Source organism: Chiloscyllium plagiosum, unplaced genomic scaffold (genome assembly GCF_037043375.1).
Source record: "Chiloscyllium plagiosum isolate Xiang-an unplaced genomic scaffold, Cpla_swu_hap1 HiC_scaffold_16, whole genome shotgun sequence".
Taxonomy (NCBI): Eukaryota; Metazoa; Chordata; class Chondrichthyes; order Orectolobiformes; family Hemiscylliidae; genus Chiloscyllium; species Chiloscyllium plagiosum.
In genome coordinates, this window is record NW_028270154.1 from 25273112 (window position 1) to 25291247 (window position 18136).

The 18136-nt window shown below is 40.3% G+C and overlaps 1 protein-coding gene across 2 annotated transcripts in view; it reads left to right on the forward strand.

The window, feature by feature from the left end:
- Positions 1-18136, forward strand: part of LOC122556531 (protein KIBRA-like) — a 159670-nt gene that overhangs the window by 122236 nt on the left and 19298 nt on the right. For both annotated transcript variants that reach the window (XM_043703296.2, XM_087995230.1), the window contains 4 exons: positions 1937-2037; positions 4139-4310; positions 5168-5332; positions 14227-14319. In XM_043703296.2, coding sequence (XP_043559231.1) covers positions 1937-2037; positions 4139-4310; positions 5168-5332; positions 14227-14319 — 531 coding nt within the window. The remainder of the gene's footprint in view (positions 1-1936; positions 2038-4138; positions 4311-5167; positions 5333-14226; positions 14320-18136) is intronic.

The window sequence follows — 18136 nt, forward strand, 5'->3', positions numbered from 1 at the left end:
TGCTATGCCTGGACAAAGAAAATGCTTTGAAGATGCTCTGAATCTCTCCCTGAAGCATGACAGAAATTACATTCATGACACCTCAAAATTTGTGACAACTGTCTGTCAATGTGATGTACACTTGTGTTTTAATAATGAACAGAACATCAGCTGAGGAAAGAAAAGAAGCAAATCTTGCACTCTGAATCACATGACTTTGTGGAACATTTTACCTCATATGTTGTAAGGTTTATGGGTGTGGGTTCAGTCTGTTCAATGACATGGCAGAAGCACACAACATTGAGTAAATGTCACAATCTGAATAAAAGAGCAGCTGATAATGATGATTACTCAGTGATTTTGCTTTGAGATTGGGCCAGCATTTTCTGCCTGTCACAAGTTGACTTGAGAAGGTGAAAGTGAGCTGCCGTCTTGAATTGCTGCAGTCCGTAGGCACACAATTCCATTTGGGATGGAATTCCAGGATTTTGACCCAATAACACTGAAAGAACAGCGATTCAAAGTCAGGATGGTGAATGGCTTGGATGGGAACGAGCTGCCCTTGAACCTCTAGACAGAATGGTTTGCGCTTCGAAAGTGCTGACTCAGGTGCTTTGATCAGTTTCTGAAGTGCATCTTATAATTTGTGCACAATGCTACCATTGAGCATCAGTAGTAGAGGAATTAGATGTTTGTGGATGTGATGCCAATCAAGTGGCCTGCTTTGTCTTGGATGATGTCAAGCTTTTTGAATGTTGTTGGAGCTGCAATTATTGAGCAAAGTGGGAATGTTGCATCACACTGCTGAACTGTGTCTTGTGGAAGATGAACAGGCTATGGGAGTCAGGCAGTGAGTTATTCATTGCAGGAGTCATAGCCTCTGATCTGTTATAACTACTGTTTTTATATGATTAGTCCAATTCAATTTCTGGCCAATGATATCCCCCGGGATTTATTGAGGGATTGAATGGCATTTGTTTTGTTATTGAATGGCAAAGAGTGATGGTTAGTTTAGTTGAGTTGATCGTTGCCTGGCATTTGTGTGGTGGGCATGTTACTAGTCATTTTTCAGCCCGAGCCTGAATACTGTCCAGGTCTCGCTGCATTTGGACGTGGACTGCTTCAGTATCTGAGGAGTTGCAAATGGTGATGAATATTGTACAATCATCAGCAAACATCCCCATTTCTGATCTTATGGAAGGGGAAAGGTGATTGATCTCAGAAACTACTTTGACAAACTCCTACAGAAATGTCCTGGAGCTGTGAAGACGAACTTCCAATATCAACAAACATCTATCTATCTATCTTTGTGCCAGGTATGACTCCCAACAAGTGCTGAACTTTTCCCCCTGATTCCCATTTGACTTCAGTTTTGTTGGGGCTCCTTGATGCCATTCCCAGTCAAATGTAGTAACGATATTAAGGGCTGTCACTCTCACCTTACCTCTGGAATTCCACTGTTTTGTACATGTTTATATCAAGGCTGTAATGAAGTGAGAGGCTGAGTGGCCCTGGCAGAACTCAATTGGCATCAGTAAATAGGTTATTGCTGAGCAGGTGTTGCCTGACAACACTATTGATGACACCTTCCATCACTTTACTGATGACTGTGAGTAGACTTATGAAGCAGTAATTGACTGGATTGGATTTGACCTACCTTTTGTGTTGAGGACACACTTGAGCAGTTTTCCACATTGTTGGCTAAATGTCAGTGTTGTAACTGCTGGAAGAACTTGGTTCGGGAATTGGCAAGTTCAGGACCACAGGTCTTCAGTACTATTGACGATGTTGTCAGGGCCCAGTGCATATAAAGTATTCAGTGAGTCCAACTATTTCTGAATATCACATGGAGTGAGTCAAATTCTCCTTTCTAAGTTTCTGTAACTTAAATTACAGTTGCACCATTGAAAGAAAATGTTCTGATATTATTTTCAACTTATAATTGTGTTTTTTGTAGGATTCTGTGTCTGCACTCCTCGAACAAACAGTTGCAGAGCTGGAGGCAGTGGAGTGGCGACTAGGAAAGAACAGAAATTTGTTGAGTCCAGAAGAGGAAAGGTATAATACCTGAATTAAAACATTCTGCAAGCAATGTACATGTTTGTTGACTCATTTACGTTAAATGTTGTATTTTTAAGCATTTGTTTTCGTGGCAGTTTCCCCTGTGCTCCTCTTCCCATTTCTAAAGGCTTTTGGTTCCATAGGCACCAGCCACCTGCCAGTGCCTCAAGCAAATAATTATTATTCAATAAATCTCAGTAAACATGACGATATCTTGGTATTTGCATATGCAGTTATAGTAGGATCTGTTTGAAACTGATCAAGAATGGGATCCTGATTCAGTTTTGTTTCTCTCCCTTTTTCTTGACACTGTTTCTCACTCCCACCCTGGGGCACTAAACATTCGAATACCTATTGTTTGAATTCAACTAACTAACTTGATTTTGGGAGAATCATGACCAGAGTTACCTAATATAGGCAGTTGACAATTTGTTGGAGCAATTTTCTGCTAGTTTATTGAGAAGCTGCAGTTTAGGTATGATACATTTAATTAATTAGGTAAATAAAATAAATGTACAACCCATAACAGATAAGAATACTTTACTGATACAAGCAGTTCTGTAAAGTGAAGGTAAAGAGGCAGCACACTTCCATGTCCCAAATATTTTGCAGTCTTTTCTGGTAGCCTTTGATAGCAATTGTCTCTGATGTTGCCTCTGGCTGATGTAAGGGAACTCTTGATCTTCATCCAAGAAGGTGGTAGCTTGTCCCCCTTGACCCTTTTGTAACCGTCACTCTCACCTATTCTTGTTGACATCTTATTTTGGGGACTGGCCATCTGTGTCAATCACCTGGCCAAGCTCTCTTGGCCAATATTCATGATGCTAAGTTGACTGTTGTCCTCTTGCTCACCTTCATTGAAGGTTCATTTTAATTCCTCCTTAGAGCAAATCATTATTTTTGAAAACACTTACAATTGGGAATTGTGGTACTTAATAAAACTTATGTTTATGCTTTTAGATGATAAGTTACTACTGTAACACCATTAAATGAGGTCTCATGACACATTGAAATATTTAAAAGCATACAGTTTTAAATGGGCCCCAATTTCCAATACTGGATGCAGACCAAGGATCAAAGCTGAAATCCATTTAGATCAAAAAAGAGTGGACAGTGGTTAGCATATTAGTACTGTGGTGCAGAGAAATGCTGTACCATGTCCTGAAAATGTGTTGACGGTCAATTCTAGGCAGTTAATCTGGAAAGTTTATTAGATGAAAATTGCTTCTTCTGCCCCACTGTGACCTTTCCAGAACCCATTCTCTCTCTTCCCCCCCCCCCCACCTCCCGACTACACCAACCAACCACCTGGTTGCCCTCTTGAACAGACCTGACTACTGTTCCCCTTCTGACCACCTGACTACAATGTGACCTGATCACCCCTGTCCACCAAGTGGACCTGAATACTCAGTCTAGCTATCCCTCCCAATCAACCCACCTAACATGACTAAAAAACACCAAAAGAACTGCAGATGCTGTAAATTGGAAACAAAAACAGAAATTACTGGAAAAGCTCAGCAGGTCTGGCAGCATCTGTGAAGAGAAATCAGAACTAACGTTTCAGGTTTGGAGTTACCCAGGTGATAGACAAGTTTTCATCTAATAAACTTGCCTGAGTAATAACCCAGAATTGACCGTATTGTACTTAATGTGACTAATCGCCTAACCCAATTAACTGTTGACCTGATCCTGTACTACATCTCTCTATCCCCACCATCCCTCCACAGTCCCTCTTGCCCCATTCCATCCCCTCCCTTAAACCCTTAAGTACACACTCTCCAACTTAACAATATCATCCCAACTCCCTGTTTACCTATACTAACAACTAGAATCGACCTAGCGACCCCACCTACTGCTTATAATTTATTTATATTTGTCCCTTGCATTTGCCACATCCATTTTGAATTTTATTTGACGTAACTAATGGCACTGCCAAGCACAGCCAGAGCACATCCAAGAAGGGATGTGGATGCATATCCCAACCAGGAAGTAGATTATTTTTCTATGTGATTGGAAGGAAGAACCAAGGATACAAGAATTGATTCTAAACAGAACAAAGCTATGCTGATTTTTTTTAAACGAGGTTCCTTGCTTACAGACCAAGTGCACCAGTGAAGGAAGATGACAACAAAGAGAAAGAAGTAAGCAAGGAGGGAGAGCAAGAACAAGAAGACAATGAAGAAATACTTTGGGAAAATGAAGACTATGTTGAGAATACCAATGAGCCAACTGATGATCAGTCAGTGCTAGGAACACTTGTTGCAATGAAGGTGAATATTCGTAGCAATTATCTATTTGGCTAACCCTCCATGAATCATTAAAAATATAATTGCTGCCATTTAGAGAGTGCTGCGAGCACAAATATTGTGATGGTAAAAGCATATCAAATATTGGTCATACCTATTAAAATATGTGAATTATTTCACAGAATCATGGGTCACAGAATTTAGGTTAATAAAATTAGTGAATTTTTGGGGCTAATGGAATGAATTTGCGCTGGGAGAAGTAATGAGAAAATGTAAGAAAAATTTGAGTTCTTTGTTGCTGTAATGCTACTGTTGATTTTTGAATCCCTTCTATGTTGCACATTAGTATTTACTACAGTGTTCCAGTGCACAAGCAAAAAAAAATACAAATCACTTGTGTTCTAGTAGTTGAACATTACTATGTGTTGTAATTATTATATTGTTATATTGGTGTAAGTTATAGTTTTGAGTATGTAAAATATCTTCAGTATTTCTGCTTGAATTATGAAGTGCAGTCGGTGTAAATGACCTTTTAAACCCGGATGTTGAATCAAGCGATGTTTTATCCAGTACGGCACAAGAATTGTTTTTTCAGCCATTAAAGAGCTATCACTAAGCATATGAGCAAGCCCATGTGATGAATTTAGAGGCATGAGACGAGTGAGTGTATTCTCTCAAGTCGCTAATGTGAGCCTAATTAATGTCTTGGTCAAAATGTATTTGAAGCAGCATATTGGCACTAAGTTGAAATGTGTTGCTTTAAATGTGACTTACTTTCCCTATAATATGTGGGCATGAAAATAATTTTAAAAATTGCCAATAACATTGCATATTATCACTTTACAGAAATTAATTGGATTATGAACTTATTATTTCCGCAGGTTGATAAAGAAACTAACACAGAGGAGACTGTGACAACTACTTTTGTTGTGCGTCCAAAGGATAGAAGAACTCATACTACTCAACAAAGCCCATTTGTGAGAGGCAGTGCAATTATTCGTTCAAAAACCTTCTCTCCGGGTGCACAGAATCCCTATGTATGCAGGGTAAGAAAGCATTTGACTGGATTTTGTTCTTAACATTGTAAGCATTTCTGTTCAATCTACAACTTACAGGTTCTTCCACTGAATGGATTCCTTCCCTTGTTTTTATTTTTGTTCTCACCTTCCATCTTCTCTCACACACCATTTATCCTGTTAGACCCTGTTCCTGCAAGTATTTATGATGAACATGGTCAGCACATTCAGCTTCTTTTGTTCTGAAAAGTGCCAGTAATGTGAGCTTCTGCTTTGAAGAAAACACAGGATCCATCATTGACAGTCATTTCTTCACCCTGCATGCAGTGTACTTTTCATTTATGGTAGCCTTCTCTTGATCCTTCTTGTGTTATGCTCCTTTCTCGAACATTGCTAGGTTCATTATTCAGCTAATGTATAACTGTGCTTGTACTTGCAAATGTAATAAGGGGGATTAAGGTTGTTTTTTGTACTGTTATGTTCTGAATCCTGCTTTCTTATGTCAACAGTTGGCAAAAAAAAAACAATATTAGAATTTGGCAGCAAGAAAGCCTTCCAACAGAAGTAGTCTTGCCATACATTGCATTTGATATTTGTGACGTGTGAATTCCTTCCTTATTAGTCTTTTTAAAGCAAAGATGACTTTATTTACTTCTTGGGGTGTTCAGTAGGATGCCATTGGGTACGTAGATGGCTGCTAATATCGATCCTCACCCAAAACATTCTGTTGCAAACAGGATCGGACAAAGCAAACGACCGAGTCCTCAACAAGTTTCCTTGGAGTTTCTCTTCTTAGTGTTTTCTCTTGCCTATAATAATGTACTTGCTTTATCAGGGCATTTATTTTGTTTGGTTGTGTCATATATAGCAATAATATTTGAGCTCCTTCAAGTACGTGAAGTTGATGTGAAAGCTTCGAAATGTGTGTACCTGTATATCCATGATATGAATAACAGAATTATTACGACACTAAAGGTGGCAATTTGGCTCAATGTGTCTGCGCCAGCTCTCCAAATCGGCATTGTGACTTAGTGATGTTCTCCTACCTTTTCTCCTAACCTTGAACATGTTTTCTATTCAAATAATTGCGTAATGCTTCCTTGATTTTTCCTATTGTGCTTTCACCCAGGCTGATTTTTATCCATTCCTTTGTTAACCCAACTGTTGTTCTCTTTCTGGGCTCCATCTCCACCTATCCATTAAACCCCTCCCTGAAATGTTAAGTCTGCTTTCTCTCAGCCAGACTTGCTGAGTTTTTCCAGCAATTTCTGATTTTACAGCATCCACCACATTTCTCAGGACGTGTATTTCTGACCCAGACGCTGCTTGTGTGAGAAAGATTTTTCAAAACATTTGTACTTCTGTTGATTACTTTAAATCTATACTCCTTCTGAATCCTTCAAGAGAAAAAAAATTCTGCTTGCTTACTCTATCCAGACCTGTCATGATTTTGCCATCTTCTATTAGATCTCCTCTTTACCTTATCTTCAAGGAGAACGGTCTCAGTCTTTTTAATCTCACAACTGAAGTTTCTCATTCCTAAAAACATTTTTGTAAATCTTCTGTGCACTCTTTCCTAATGTGTTCATTTGCTTCCTATTAGTGCCTCGCTCTGTACACAGTGCTCCAACTGATGTTTAAAGATATCTTGTGTAAGCTCCACATAAACTTGATCTTATAATTTTTGCCCCTGTCATAAAATCCAGGATACCATGTGCTTTATGAACTGCCTTTTCATTGTGACCTGCTCTTTTATTAATGTATAGACATAGACATCAAGGTCTGTCTACTCCTGCACCTCCTGAAGAATTGCACCAATTGTTTTATAGTTTCTGTTCATGTTCTTTCTACCAAAATCTATCCTGTCACATTTATCTATATTGATCGTTATCTGCCCACTCCATCAACATGCCATTTTGAATTCTACAGTTTTCTCCCCACAAGTGTGCAATGCTTCCAAGTTTCATCTCATCTGCTAAATTTCAAATTGTCCCCTGCACACTAAGATCTAGATTATTAGTATTTGATGAAAAGGTAGACTCCCAATACAGACTCCTGGGGAACTCCAGTACAAATTCTTCTTCTAGTCTAAAAAATGTCCTTTGACCATTACATTCTGTTTTCAATTATTTAGCAACATGAATATAAAAGCCTCTGCTCCTTTTTATTTCATGATTAGTAACTTTTCCACAGTCTGTTGTTTGACACTGTTGAATGCCTCTTGATAGCTAATATATACCACATCAATCTCATTACCCTCGTTAACTCTTTCTGTTACCTCTTCAATGAACTCCCAAATTTATTACAAATTCTTTACCCTTTTAAAAATCTCATTTACTACTTCATAATCAACATTCCTTTTTCCATGATGGAATCTTACAGAGGCTTGTACTATGTGGGCCATGATGTGGCAGAATCGCACAAGAAGTCTGGCAAGGCCTAACTCGACATTGGGAGCAATTTGTTGCATCTTTAAACCTAAGTTCTGGATTTTGAGGCGAGGTTCTTGCCGGGTAGTGTAAGTTGCCTATTAGGTCAGATAACTGCTTATTATAACCTTATTAGCCACACGTCCTACCTTATTAATATGCAGCTTCCTATCCTAGGTTCTGCCACAAGTAAATTGGATGCTGAGAATTCTTGACACAAAAGTCAAAGTGGGCACCTGGCAACCTCAGCAAGCCACTGGCTGTAAAGAGCTTTTATGTTCTCACAACGCAATTTGCTTCTCAGAGCACAATCCGTGGACACCAGCTGCACAAACCTCTTGTCTCAGATATTGGCAGCTGATATTTTCCAGGTCTTCAAGATATTCAATGCACCTCTTGAACCACTTGCAGAATGCTTAGGAATTTGAGATCCACATTTCACAGGACTCTGACAGCTAGCATTGAAAGGCAACTTTAAGGATACTTTGCAGACAGGGTCAGGCATCCAGCTCATTTAAGTCAAACTTCTCTTTTGCTGTCATAATACTCACTCACTTAGTGCCTATGTGAATGCTCACAGCATCCTTGTTATGCCTATTAATGTAGTCATACAAACAGGCAGTTTGCCTCGACTGTCAACAGCCCTCAGTTAAGAGGTTGTATGTTTTACTGTTTGGCAGCATACTAAGTTAATCTCACATTTGTACAACATGCACAGTTTATTTGGTAGATAAACTGCTTGCAGAAAGCAAACAGCAATGTCTCAAGATCTGAAGGGAGTACTCCTCACTGAAGTTCGCGGAGGCACCCATTAGTCAGGGGATCCCGGCACAGTAAGTCAAGGGTAGTTTCCAATACCAGTCCAGGGACTTGGTCACAATTAGGCATTCGGTTGGGTGTTTTTGGTCAGGCATCTGCGTGTCTGCATAGACGCCAGTCAAGTCGGGGATATGTACAGTCATCAGGGGACTGGATACCTCTTGTCCAAGCTATCCAATTTGGGCTTTCAAAGGGATGGACCACAGACACCCAATCGGGTCTATCCAGAGAAACTAGGGGAAAGAGTAGCTACTGCAGAAAGGTGATTTGAGACCTATTCATGGGGTTGGGATGTGACAATTGTAAGTGGGGGGTGGGAAAGCTATATTTGTAAGGAGGAGAAACAATAAATCAGAAGTTTATTGACAAAAGAAATGAATATGAAATAGAATAAACCAAACAATCTGCTTAAAGTACCAATTCAAAAATTCTTAAATGCAGAGTGACAACATAATCCCAATATTTCCAAAACATTCCAGTATAAATTGAAAAGTGGCAAATAGCGTTTCTATAATACCCAAAATGCACCCGGGTACAATACCTGAACACAACTCATACAGTACCCCTGTCGTAGCCCCTGTATCTAACACACATTAATAGATTTAAGTCACTTGTGACTTCAACTTTTAGACTGCTTAACTGTATTCAGCTTTAAGTTAGCTTTTTTTGTTCTAGCCCAATATTTCTGATCTGAAACTAACATAAGCACTTCACCCTAAAGTAATCTAGTTCACTATATATCCTTTCCTTTTCAGGAGCACTGTTCTATATTGCTATCCTATCCAAAGGACTTCACAGGACTGCCCACTAAAAGCAAAAACTGAAACACAACAGTCTTCCTCTCTAAGCAATAGATGTTTCCCTTAAGCTTAAAACAACCAAATTCCAGAAGTCTCCAACAAATCTTGAGGCTCCATTGTTTGACCTCCTGGGTCACAGAAAAATCTAACATCAATACATGACAATAGACAATAGCTGCAGGAGTAGGCCATTCTGCCCTTCGAGCCAGCACCACCATTCATTATGATCATGGCTGATCATCCTCAATCAGTATCTTGTTCCTGCCTTATCCGCATAACCCTTGATTCCATTATCCTTAAGAGCTCTATCCAACTCTTTCTTCATGTTCATTAGTGCTGCTCACAAACTATTCGCTCTGAAGTCAGGCATCAAAAACTGATGTGAGTTAAATCATCATGGCTACAGAATAACTTGCATGCTAATTATTAATTTCAGATATATATTAATATATTCAAAATCTCACAGTTTACATCACAGTATATTCATAATATTTTCTTCTGTCTGACCATGAACATCTATCCTTAGCAAATCAGCTCCATTTCGCACTTAAATGAATTTCATTGCTGAGCACATTTTATGTTGAACTTTTGTTTCTGCATCCACTTGTTTTTCTCTAGAGTCTTCTCCATTTCACATGGCAAACCTTTTTATCTATCTCTTGTATTCTCAAGCTAGCCTTTTCCCTCTTTCTAGATCTTTCCATTAAGAATTGTTTGCATGAGATACATGGAATATACTTTCCAGTCCTACTTTGATCACCTCATTCACCACTCTTTCTTTTCCAGTGAGCTAATACTGTGTTATTGCCATTTCCTAATCTCACACGCATCAGGCCAATTGCATAGAATTTTTCCTTTCAGCTTTCTCTAAAAAGAGAGATCCCAGCCTTGCCAGGCCATTCACGCAATGAAATGTCTTAATTCCTGAAACCATTCATGTTAGTTTTGTCAACACGTTCTCCAGTGTTTTCACGTTGGTTCTTGTTTTAGAAATAATATTTTATCCTTGAATTTTTCCTTGAATTTGCTCTATTTACTTACAGGAATTTGTGCACTATTTTTACATCCCTTTTAGAAATGTGTTCTTTATCTTCTGTTGCCTTTCTTCATTCTTCTCGCCAAAATTATTGCTTTACATTTCTCTGCATTATATTTAATCTGCTACTTGTCCAGACCACTAGTCTGTGTTCTCTCAAAGTTGATCACTATTCTCACCACAGTCCATCATACTTCCGTGTTTTGTGTTGTCTTCAGATTTTGGTATTTTGCCCTGCACATCGAAGTCTAGGGTTATTAATACCTACCAAGGAAAGCAGCAGTCATAATATCAACTGTGGGCAACTGTATACAATCATACTGTCCAAAAAAAAAACAATATTTTTGTCACTACATTCTGTTCTTAAAGACATAGAGATGTACAGCACAGAAACAGACCCTTCGGTCAAACTCGTCCAAGCCGTCCACATACCCCAAACTAATCTAGTCCCACTTGCCAGCTCCCGGCTGATCTCCCTCCAAACCCTTCCCGTTCATATACCCATCCAGATTCCTTTTAACTGTTGCAATTGTACTAACCTCCACCACTTCCTCTGGCAGCTCATTCCATACACGTACCACCCTCTGCGAGAAAAAGTTGCTCCTTGGGTCTCTTTTACCTCTTTCCTCTCTCACCCTGAACCTATGCCCTCTAGTTCTGGATTCCCCCACTCCAGGGAAAAGACTTTCTGTATTTATCCTATCCATGCTCATCATGATTTTATAAATCTCTATAAGGTTCTTGTCACTTAACCTAGCTTGTATCTCTGCTGCCTGTTTTTTATTCCATGGGTTTCAACTTTACTGACAAGCATTTTATGTGGCAATTTATCAAATGCCCTTTTTTTTTCACTATATCAATTATGTAATTCTCATTCACTTTCTCTGTCACTACAACGAAAACCTCAAAGTAGTTAAACGTTATTTGCCATTAAGAAATCTGTGCTTCTACATTAATTAATCCATATTTGTCTAGGTGACTGTTAATTGTGCCTGGATTATCATTTCTAGAATCTTTCTCACCACATGGAGCTGGCAACTGATTGCTGGGTTTATCCTTGCACCTGTTTTTGAAAAAGAGTGCAATATTTGTAACACCAGCACTGTTGGAAATACATTGGAAGGAAGATTGGAAGACTGTGGGCAAACTTTGGCTGGACACTTGAGTGTTCTGGATTCACAATGAATTTAAAAAGCTGAAATCATAACCTCTGCATCCATTTTCTTTTATTGTCCTTTCATAGTTATTTTTTCTCTCTCCCTTTTTTATTTGCTTTTAGTTGGTAGCTATTCAGGATCTTTCATTCACAATCTTTTAGGTGCATCTTTTCCTTTTTTACTTGATCCATTACTTTTCCTTTCAGCCACGCAACATGAAACATTTTTTTAATCTCCTGCCCCAACACTCTAACATTGACCCTTCCAATTTGTTTTTCTTCCTACCCTTTCAGATTTTGCAGATAAAAGAAACCTATGATATTTTGAATTTGTGTCATTGAAATGTTGAGATTTTTTTCTCTCTACTGGTGCCGCAAGACCTGCTAAGTATTTCCAACATTTTTGTTTTTTTTTTAATTTTACTGTAATTGGTTTAGGTTTATAGAAATAACATCAGTTATTAAAATTGTAATTTGTCAGAATTGCTGTTTTGGTGTTTGTACATTCCTAGAATAACAAGTGCACAGGTTCCTGACCTACTCTGAATTCTAACCATTTGTACAGACAACATGCCTGTTGAGAGGTGAATCTTAGTAGCATCAACCCTGATGAGCGTCTTCATGAATTAAGTTTTCTAATTTATTTTTGTGGTTTTTGCAAGCACTGAACGAGTGTTAGGCCCAGTCATCCTCCCAATGAGCACTCATTGGATGGTCGGGAGCCATAAAATAATGATTGCTCTGAGATTTGGAAGCAATTGGCCCATGCATTTTCACATGTAACCAACGTTTTGGTTTTTTGTTTCTGTGCTTACTCCAATAGCAATAATCTTTGAAAAGGTATGTTAATAAATGTATTTGTGATTTGGATTCACCCACAGCTTCCAACCTCATAGTCCGGGAACCCCGCACTGCCCAGTTCTACCTCCTTCCCAAGATCCACAAGCCTGACCACCCTGGCCGACCCATTGTCTCAGCATGTACCTACCCCACTGAACTCATCTCTACCTACCTCGACACTGTCCTATCCCCCCTAGTCCAGGAACTCCCCACATACATTCGAGACACCACCCATGCCCTCCACCTCCTCCAAGACTTCCGTTTCCCCGGCCCCCAACGCCTCATCTTCACCATGGATATCCAATCCCTCTACACCTCCATCCGCCATGACCAGGGCCTCCAAGCCCTCCGTTTTTTCCTCTCCAGACGTCCCCAACAGTACCCTTCCACCGACACACTCATTCGTTTGGCCGAACTGGTCCTCACCCTTAACAATTTCTCCTTTGAATCCTCCCACTTCCTACAGACCAAAGGGGTAGCCATGGGCACACGTATGGGCCCCAGCTATGCCTGTCTCTTTGTTGGCTACGTTGAGTAGTTGATCTTCCGTAATTACACCGGCACCACTCCCCACCTCTTCCTCCGCTACATTGATGACTGCATTGGCGCCACCTCGTGCTCCCGCGAGGAGGTTGAGCAATTCATCAACTTCACCAACACATTCCACCCTGACCTTAAATTTACCTGGACCATCTCTGACACCTCCCTCCCCTTCCTGGACCTCTCCATCTCCATTAATGACGACCGACTTGACACTGTACAACCTGCGCCCACACCTCCTCCCTCACCTCTATCCAAGGTCCTAAAGGAGCCTTTCACATTCATCAAAGTTTTACTTGCACATCCACTAATATCATTTATTGTATCCGTTGCTCCCGATGCGGTCTCCTCTACATTGGGGAGACTGGGCGCCTCCTAGCAGAGCGCTTTAGGGAACATCTCCGGGACACCCGCACCAACCAACCACATCGCCCCGTGGCCCAACATTTCTACTCCCCCTCCCACTCTGCCGAGGACATGGAGGTCCTGGGCCTCCTTCACCGCCGCTCCCTCACCACCAGACGCCTGGAGGAAGAACGCCTCATCTTCCGCCTCGGAAGCCTTCAACCCCAGGGCATCAATGTGGACTTCAACAGTTTCCTCATTTCCCCTTCCCCCACCTCACTCTAGTTTCAAACTTCCAGCTCAGCACTGTCCCCATGACTTGTCCAGACTTGCCCTGCCTGCCTATCTCCTTTTCCACCTATCCACTCCGCCCTCTACTCCCTGACCTATCACCTTCATCCCCTCCCCCACTCACCCATTGTACTCTATGCTACTTTCTCCCCATCCCCACCCTCCTCTAGCTTATCTCTCCACGCTTCAGGCTCACTACCTTTATTTCTGATGAAGGGCTTTTGCCCGAAACATCGATTTCGGAGCTTCTTGGATTTTGCCTGAACTGCTGTGCTCTTCCACCACCACTAATGGTTTCCAGCATCTGCAGTCATTGTTTTTACCTCTTTGTTTTAAACTGTTGGTAAATTGCAATTCTTAAAATTTAGATTGCTATTTTGTTTGTGCAAAAGTAACTAGAGAGAGCATAGAGTAGAGTTTGGAAAGGAGCTTCCATAGAGTGAGACATTGTTGCTTCTACTGCAGAAAGATCATTTGTAAAGTTTCTATATTTTAAATGCTGACCATGAAAGAAATATACTAAAATGTTTGGTCCAGTGGAATTCTATATGTAGATCAAGAATGAGTTTGACTGTCCTTTGCCTGCCCTATTTTGGTGATATGGAGTCTGTGAAGATTTATTTGTTGAATGTTGCTAATAATCAAATAACAATTATTTTCTTTTTCAGTTAAATCGAAGTGATAGTGACAGCTCAACATTATCCAAAAGGCAGCCCTTTGTTCGGAATGCGATGGAGCGACGCAGTTTGCGAATGAAAATGGTGAGGGTGATAAAGAAGAGCATAGAGGGAAGAAAGCCATTGCCAATTTTAAACATCTTCAATATGCTAACCAGTTTAACTTCAAAATAAATTCACTGTAGTTAAGGAATTTCATTTTTCATTTCAGTATCATGTATTTGTACGTTAAAATAACTGATATACTAGGAATGTTCATGTTAAGCAACCTGTGCTGAGAAAGATAGAGTTAGTAGGCACAGTTTAATGGACCAATCACAGGTAGAAAAGCAGAGGGGTCGACCTGTAAATTAGGTCTCAGTGTCATTGGTACTATCCAGTGGTTTGCACTGCACTGCAGTTTTATGGATCTAGATTAGAGTGGTGCTGGAAAAGCACAACAGGTCAGGCAGCATCCGAGGAGCAGGAAAGTTGACGTTTCGGGCAAAAGCCCTTTATCAATGTCAATTTTCCTGCTCCTCGGATGCTGCCTGACCTGCTGTGCTTTTCCAGCACCACTCTAATCTGGACTCTGGTTTCCAGCTTCTGCAGTCCTCACTTTTGCCTTCAGTTTTATGTATGGTGGGGGAGACAATAAGTGGACAATTATTTCTCACCCAAGGGCTTCACTCTGTTGCCATTCCAATTTAATGGGTGGCAAGAGAGATCTTTATCCATTGTGCATTCCCAAAAGCCCTATGGCCAATTGGCCACTGAATGAGGAAAGGTCCCTCCATCTTAGGCTCCTTCTAATAGTCAGATGTGCTCCCCAAACAAAAACAGTTTCATCTTCCCATAACTACCATCACTTTCTATTCCCACAACTCCCATCACTTCCTGCTGTGTCCAACATGACCCACAACACCCTCACATTGGCCTGCCATCCTGGCCTCTGTGGGATCCTTGTATTTATCTTGAATTTGTTCATTCATGGTTGTTCTTCTTCCCAGAACTCCTGTAATAGCGATAAAGCCCACTGGTAGTACTTAGCTGCTGACCTATAATTGGGTGAAACTGTATCTGCAGATGTACAAAATCATTCTTTATACTAATTAAAGGGTCTTCTGAACAATTGTAGTCGATTGAGCTGCCCAAATGAAAACATATACAACACTAACACTTATGCTAGAGTGCAGGCATTCTGATCTCCCATGTGTAGTCCATTGCATTTTTTGCAGTCAATAACCTTTGAACTGAACCTGATGCATTTTACACAACAAACACACACTGTTGCCACTATATGGCAGAAGCAAACTTAGTGAATGTTATGTTTGGTGATTTGAGTGCTGATCAAGCATGCTGTTTTGTCCTGGATTTTGTTGACTTCTTCCTTGAGTGCTGTTTGAAGAACCCAGGCATGTAAGAGTATATTCCATCACATAGTTGACTTATGTCCTGTAAATGGACTTTAGAAAATCAAAAAGTGAGTTGTGAGTGGGTTGAGTTCCCAACTTCTGACCTGATTGTTTAGCTGTGGTAGTTACATGGCTGATCCAGTTAACTTCTTGGCTTCTGGTGATCAATGGTAAAAAGTATTGATGGTTGGAGATTTAGCAATGGTGATGCCATTGAATATCACTGGGAGATAATTAAGTTCTCTATTTTTAGAGATATTCATTACCTTGGCACTCAGGTTAATGTGACTTATTTGCCTAAGCTTAAATGCTTATGGTTTTCTGCATATGGGCAACTATTTCTTCAGTAGCTGAAGAGTCACAATTGATACTGCACCCTGTGTAGTCATCAATTGAATATTTACATTTCTGATCTTATGACGAAGGGAAGGTTATTGATGAAGTGGCTGAAGATGGTTTAGACCAGGAAATTACCAAGAGAACATGTATTGCAGTGATGTCCTAGGGCTGAAGTGATTGCACTGCAACAACCACAACTATCTTCTTGGCTATGATTCCAACTATTAGTGAGTGTTCCTGCTGATTCTTATTGATTTCAGTTTTGTTAGGGCTTCTTCTGACCCCAAACCTCTGACTGGAAATCTATGACCAGTGGTGTTCCTCAGAGATCAATGCTGGGACTCCTGTTGTTTGTAATGAGTGATTTGGAGAAAGACCCAGGTGGCCTAATTAATAAGTTTGTAAATGATACAAAGATTGGGAGCTGCGGATAGTGAGGAGGATAGCCAGAAGATACAGCGGGAAACAGGCTAGAGACTTGGGCGGAGAAATGGCATATTGTGTTTAATCCAGACAAATGTGAGGTGATGCATTTTGAAAGATCTAATGCAGGGGGGAAGTAAATGGCAGAATCCTTAGTAGCATCAAAATACAGAGAGATCTACGCATACAAGTCCATAGTTCCCTAAGTGTGGCAACGCAAGTGAATAAGTTGGTCAAGAAGGCATATAACATGTTTGCCTTCATTGGTCGGGGCATAGAGTATAAAAATTGGCGAATCATGTTATAGTTATATAGAATTTTTAGTAAAGCCACACTTGGAATATTATGTACAGTTCTGGTTGCCATAGCACTGAAAGAGTGGAGGTTTTGGAGAGGGCACAGAAATGTTATATCAGGATGTTGTCTGATTTGCAGAGTATTAGCTATGAAGAGATTTGATTTGATTTGATTTGTTTTCACTTCAATATCAAAAATTGAGGGGAAACTTAAAAGAAGTTTACAAAATTATCAGAAGCATTATGGGTAGTCAGAATCTTTTTCCCAGGTTAGAAATGTCAATTACTAGGTAAAAGGGGTATCTTTAAAGGAGATGTAAGAGGCAAGTTTTTTACACCAAGGTTGTAAGTACCTGAAGTGCGCTGCTGGAGGAAATGGTGGAGGCAGAACAATAGAAACATCTAAGAGGCATTTTGATAGATATATGAATAGGCAGGGCAAGGAGGGATACAGACCGCATACAGGAAAAAGCATTTGAGTTTAGAAAGGAATCATGCATCCATGCAGTCTTAGTGTACCAAAGGGCCTGTTCCTGTGCTGTACTCTTCTTTGTTCTACTTGGTCCGTTAATGCTTGATGTCAAAGGCAGTCATTCAATTCATACTTCACTTAAGTTCAGCTCCTTTGTCCATGTTTGTACCAATGTTGTGATGAGATCTGGAGCTGAGTGGTCCTGGTAGAACCCGAAGTGAGCATTAGTGAACACATAATTACTATGTAAGTATTGCACAATAGCAAGGTCGGCAACACCTCCTATTGAATAAAAGCATAATATTGTGGATGCTGGAGATCTCAAGGAAAACAAAAAGTGCTGGAGAAATTCAGGAGATCTGGCAACATCTATAGAGAGAGGAGCAAAGTTAATGTTTTCAATCAATATGACTATTTCTTTTGGACTTCGTTTCACTCTCCATACATGCTACCAGACATGCTGAATCTCTCCAGCACTTTGTTTTCATGATGCCTTCTATCACTTTGATGATTGGAAGTTGATTGATAGGGCAATAATTAGCTGGATTTGATCTGTCATTTCTTTAGACAGGACATAACTGCAATTTTCCACATTGCAGGATGGATGGCAGTGTTGCAGCTGCACTGGAAAAGCTTAGCTGGGCTGTGGTTTGTTCTGAAACTCAAGTCTTCAGTACGACTGGTGGCATGTTGTGCGGACCCGGTGCCTTCAACCATCCGTACGTGAATGTACCTACTAGAGAAGGTGCAAAACCTGACCTATTCTTGGGAAATAAGGCAGGGCAGGTGACTGAGGTGTCAATGGGGCCAGCAACCATAATTCTATGAGTTTCAAAATAGTGATGGAAAAGGATAGACTGGATCTAAAAGTCGAAGTTCTAAACTGGAGAAAAGTTCATTTTGACAGCATTAGGCAAGAACTTTCAAAAGCTGATTGGGAGCAGGTGTTTGCAGGTAAAGTGATGACTGGAAATTGG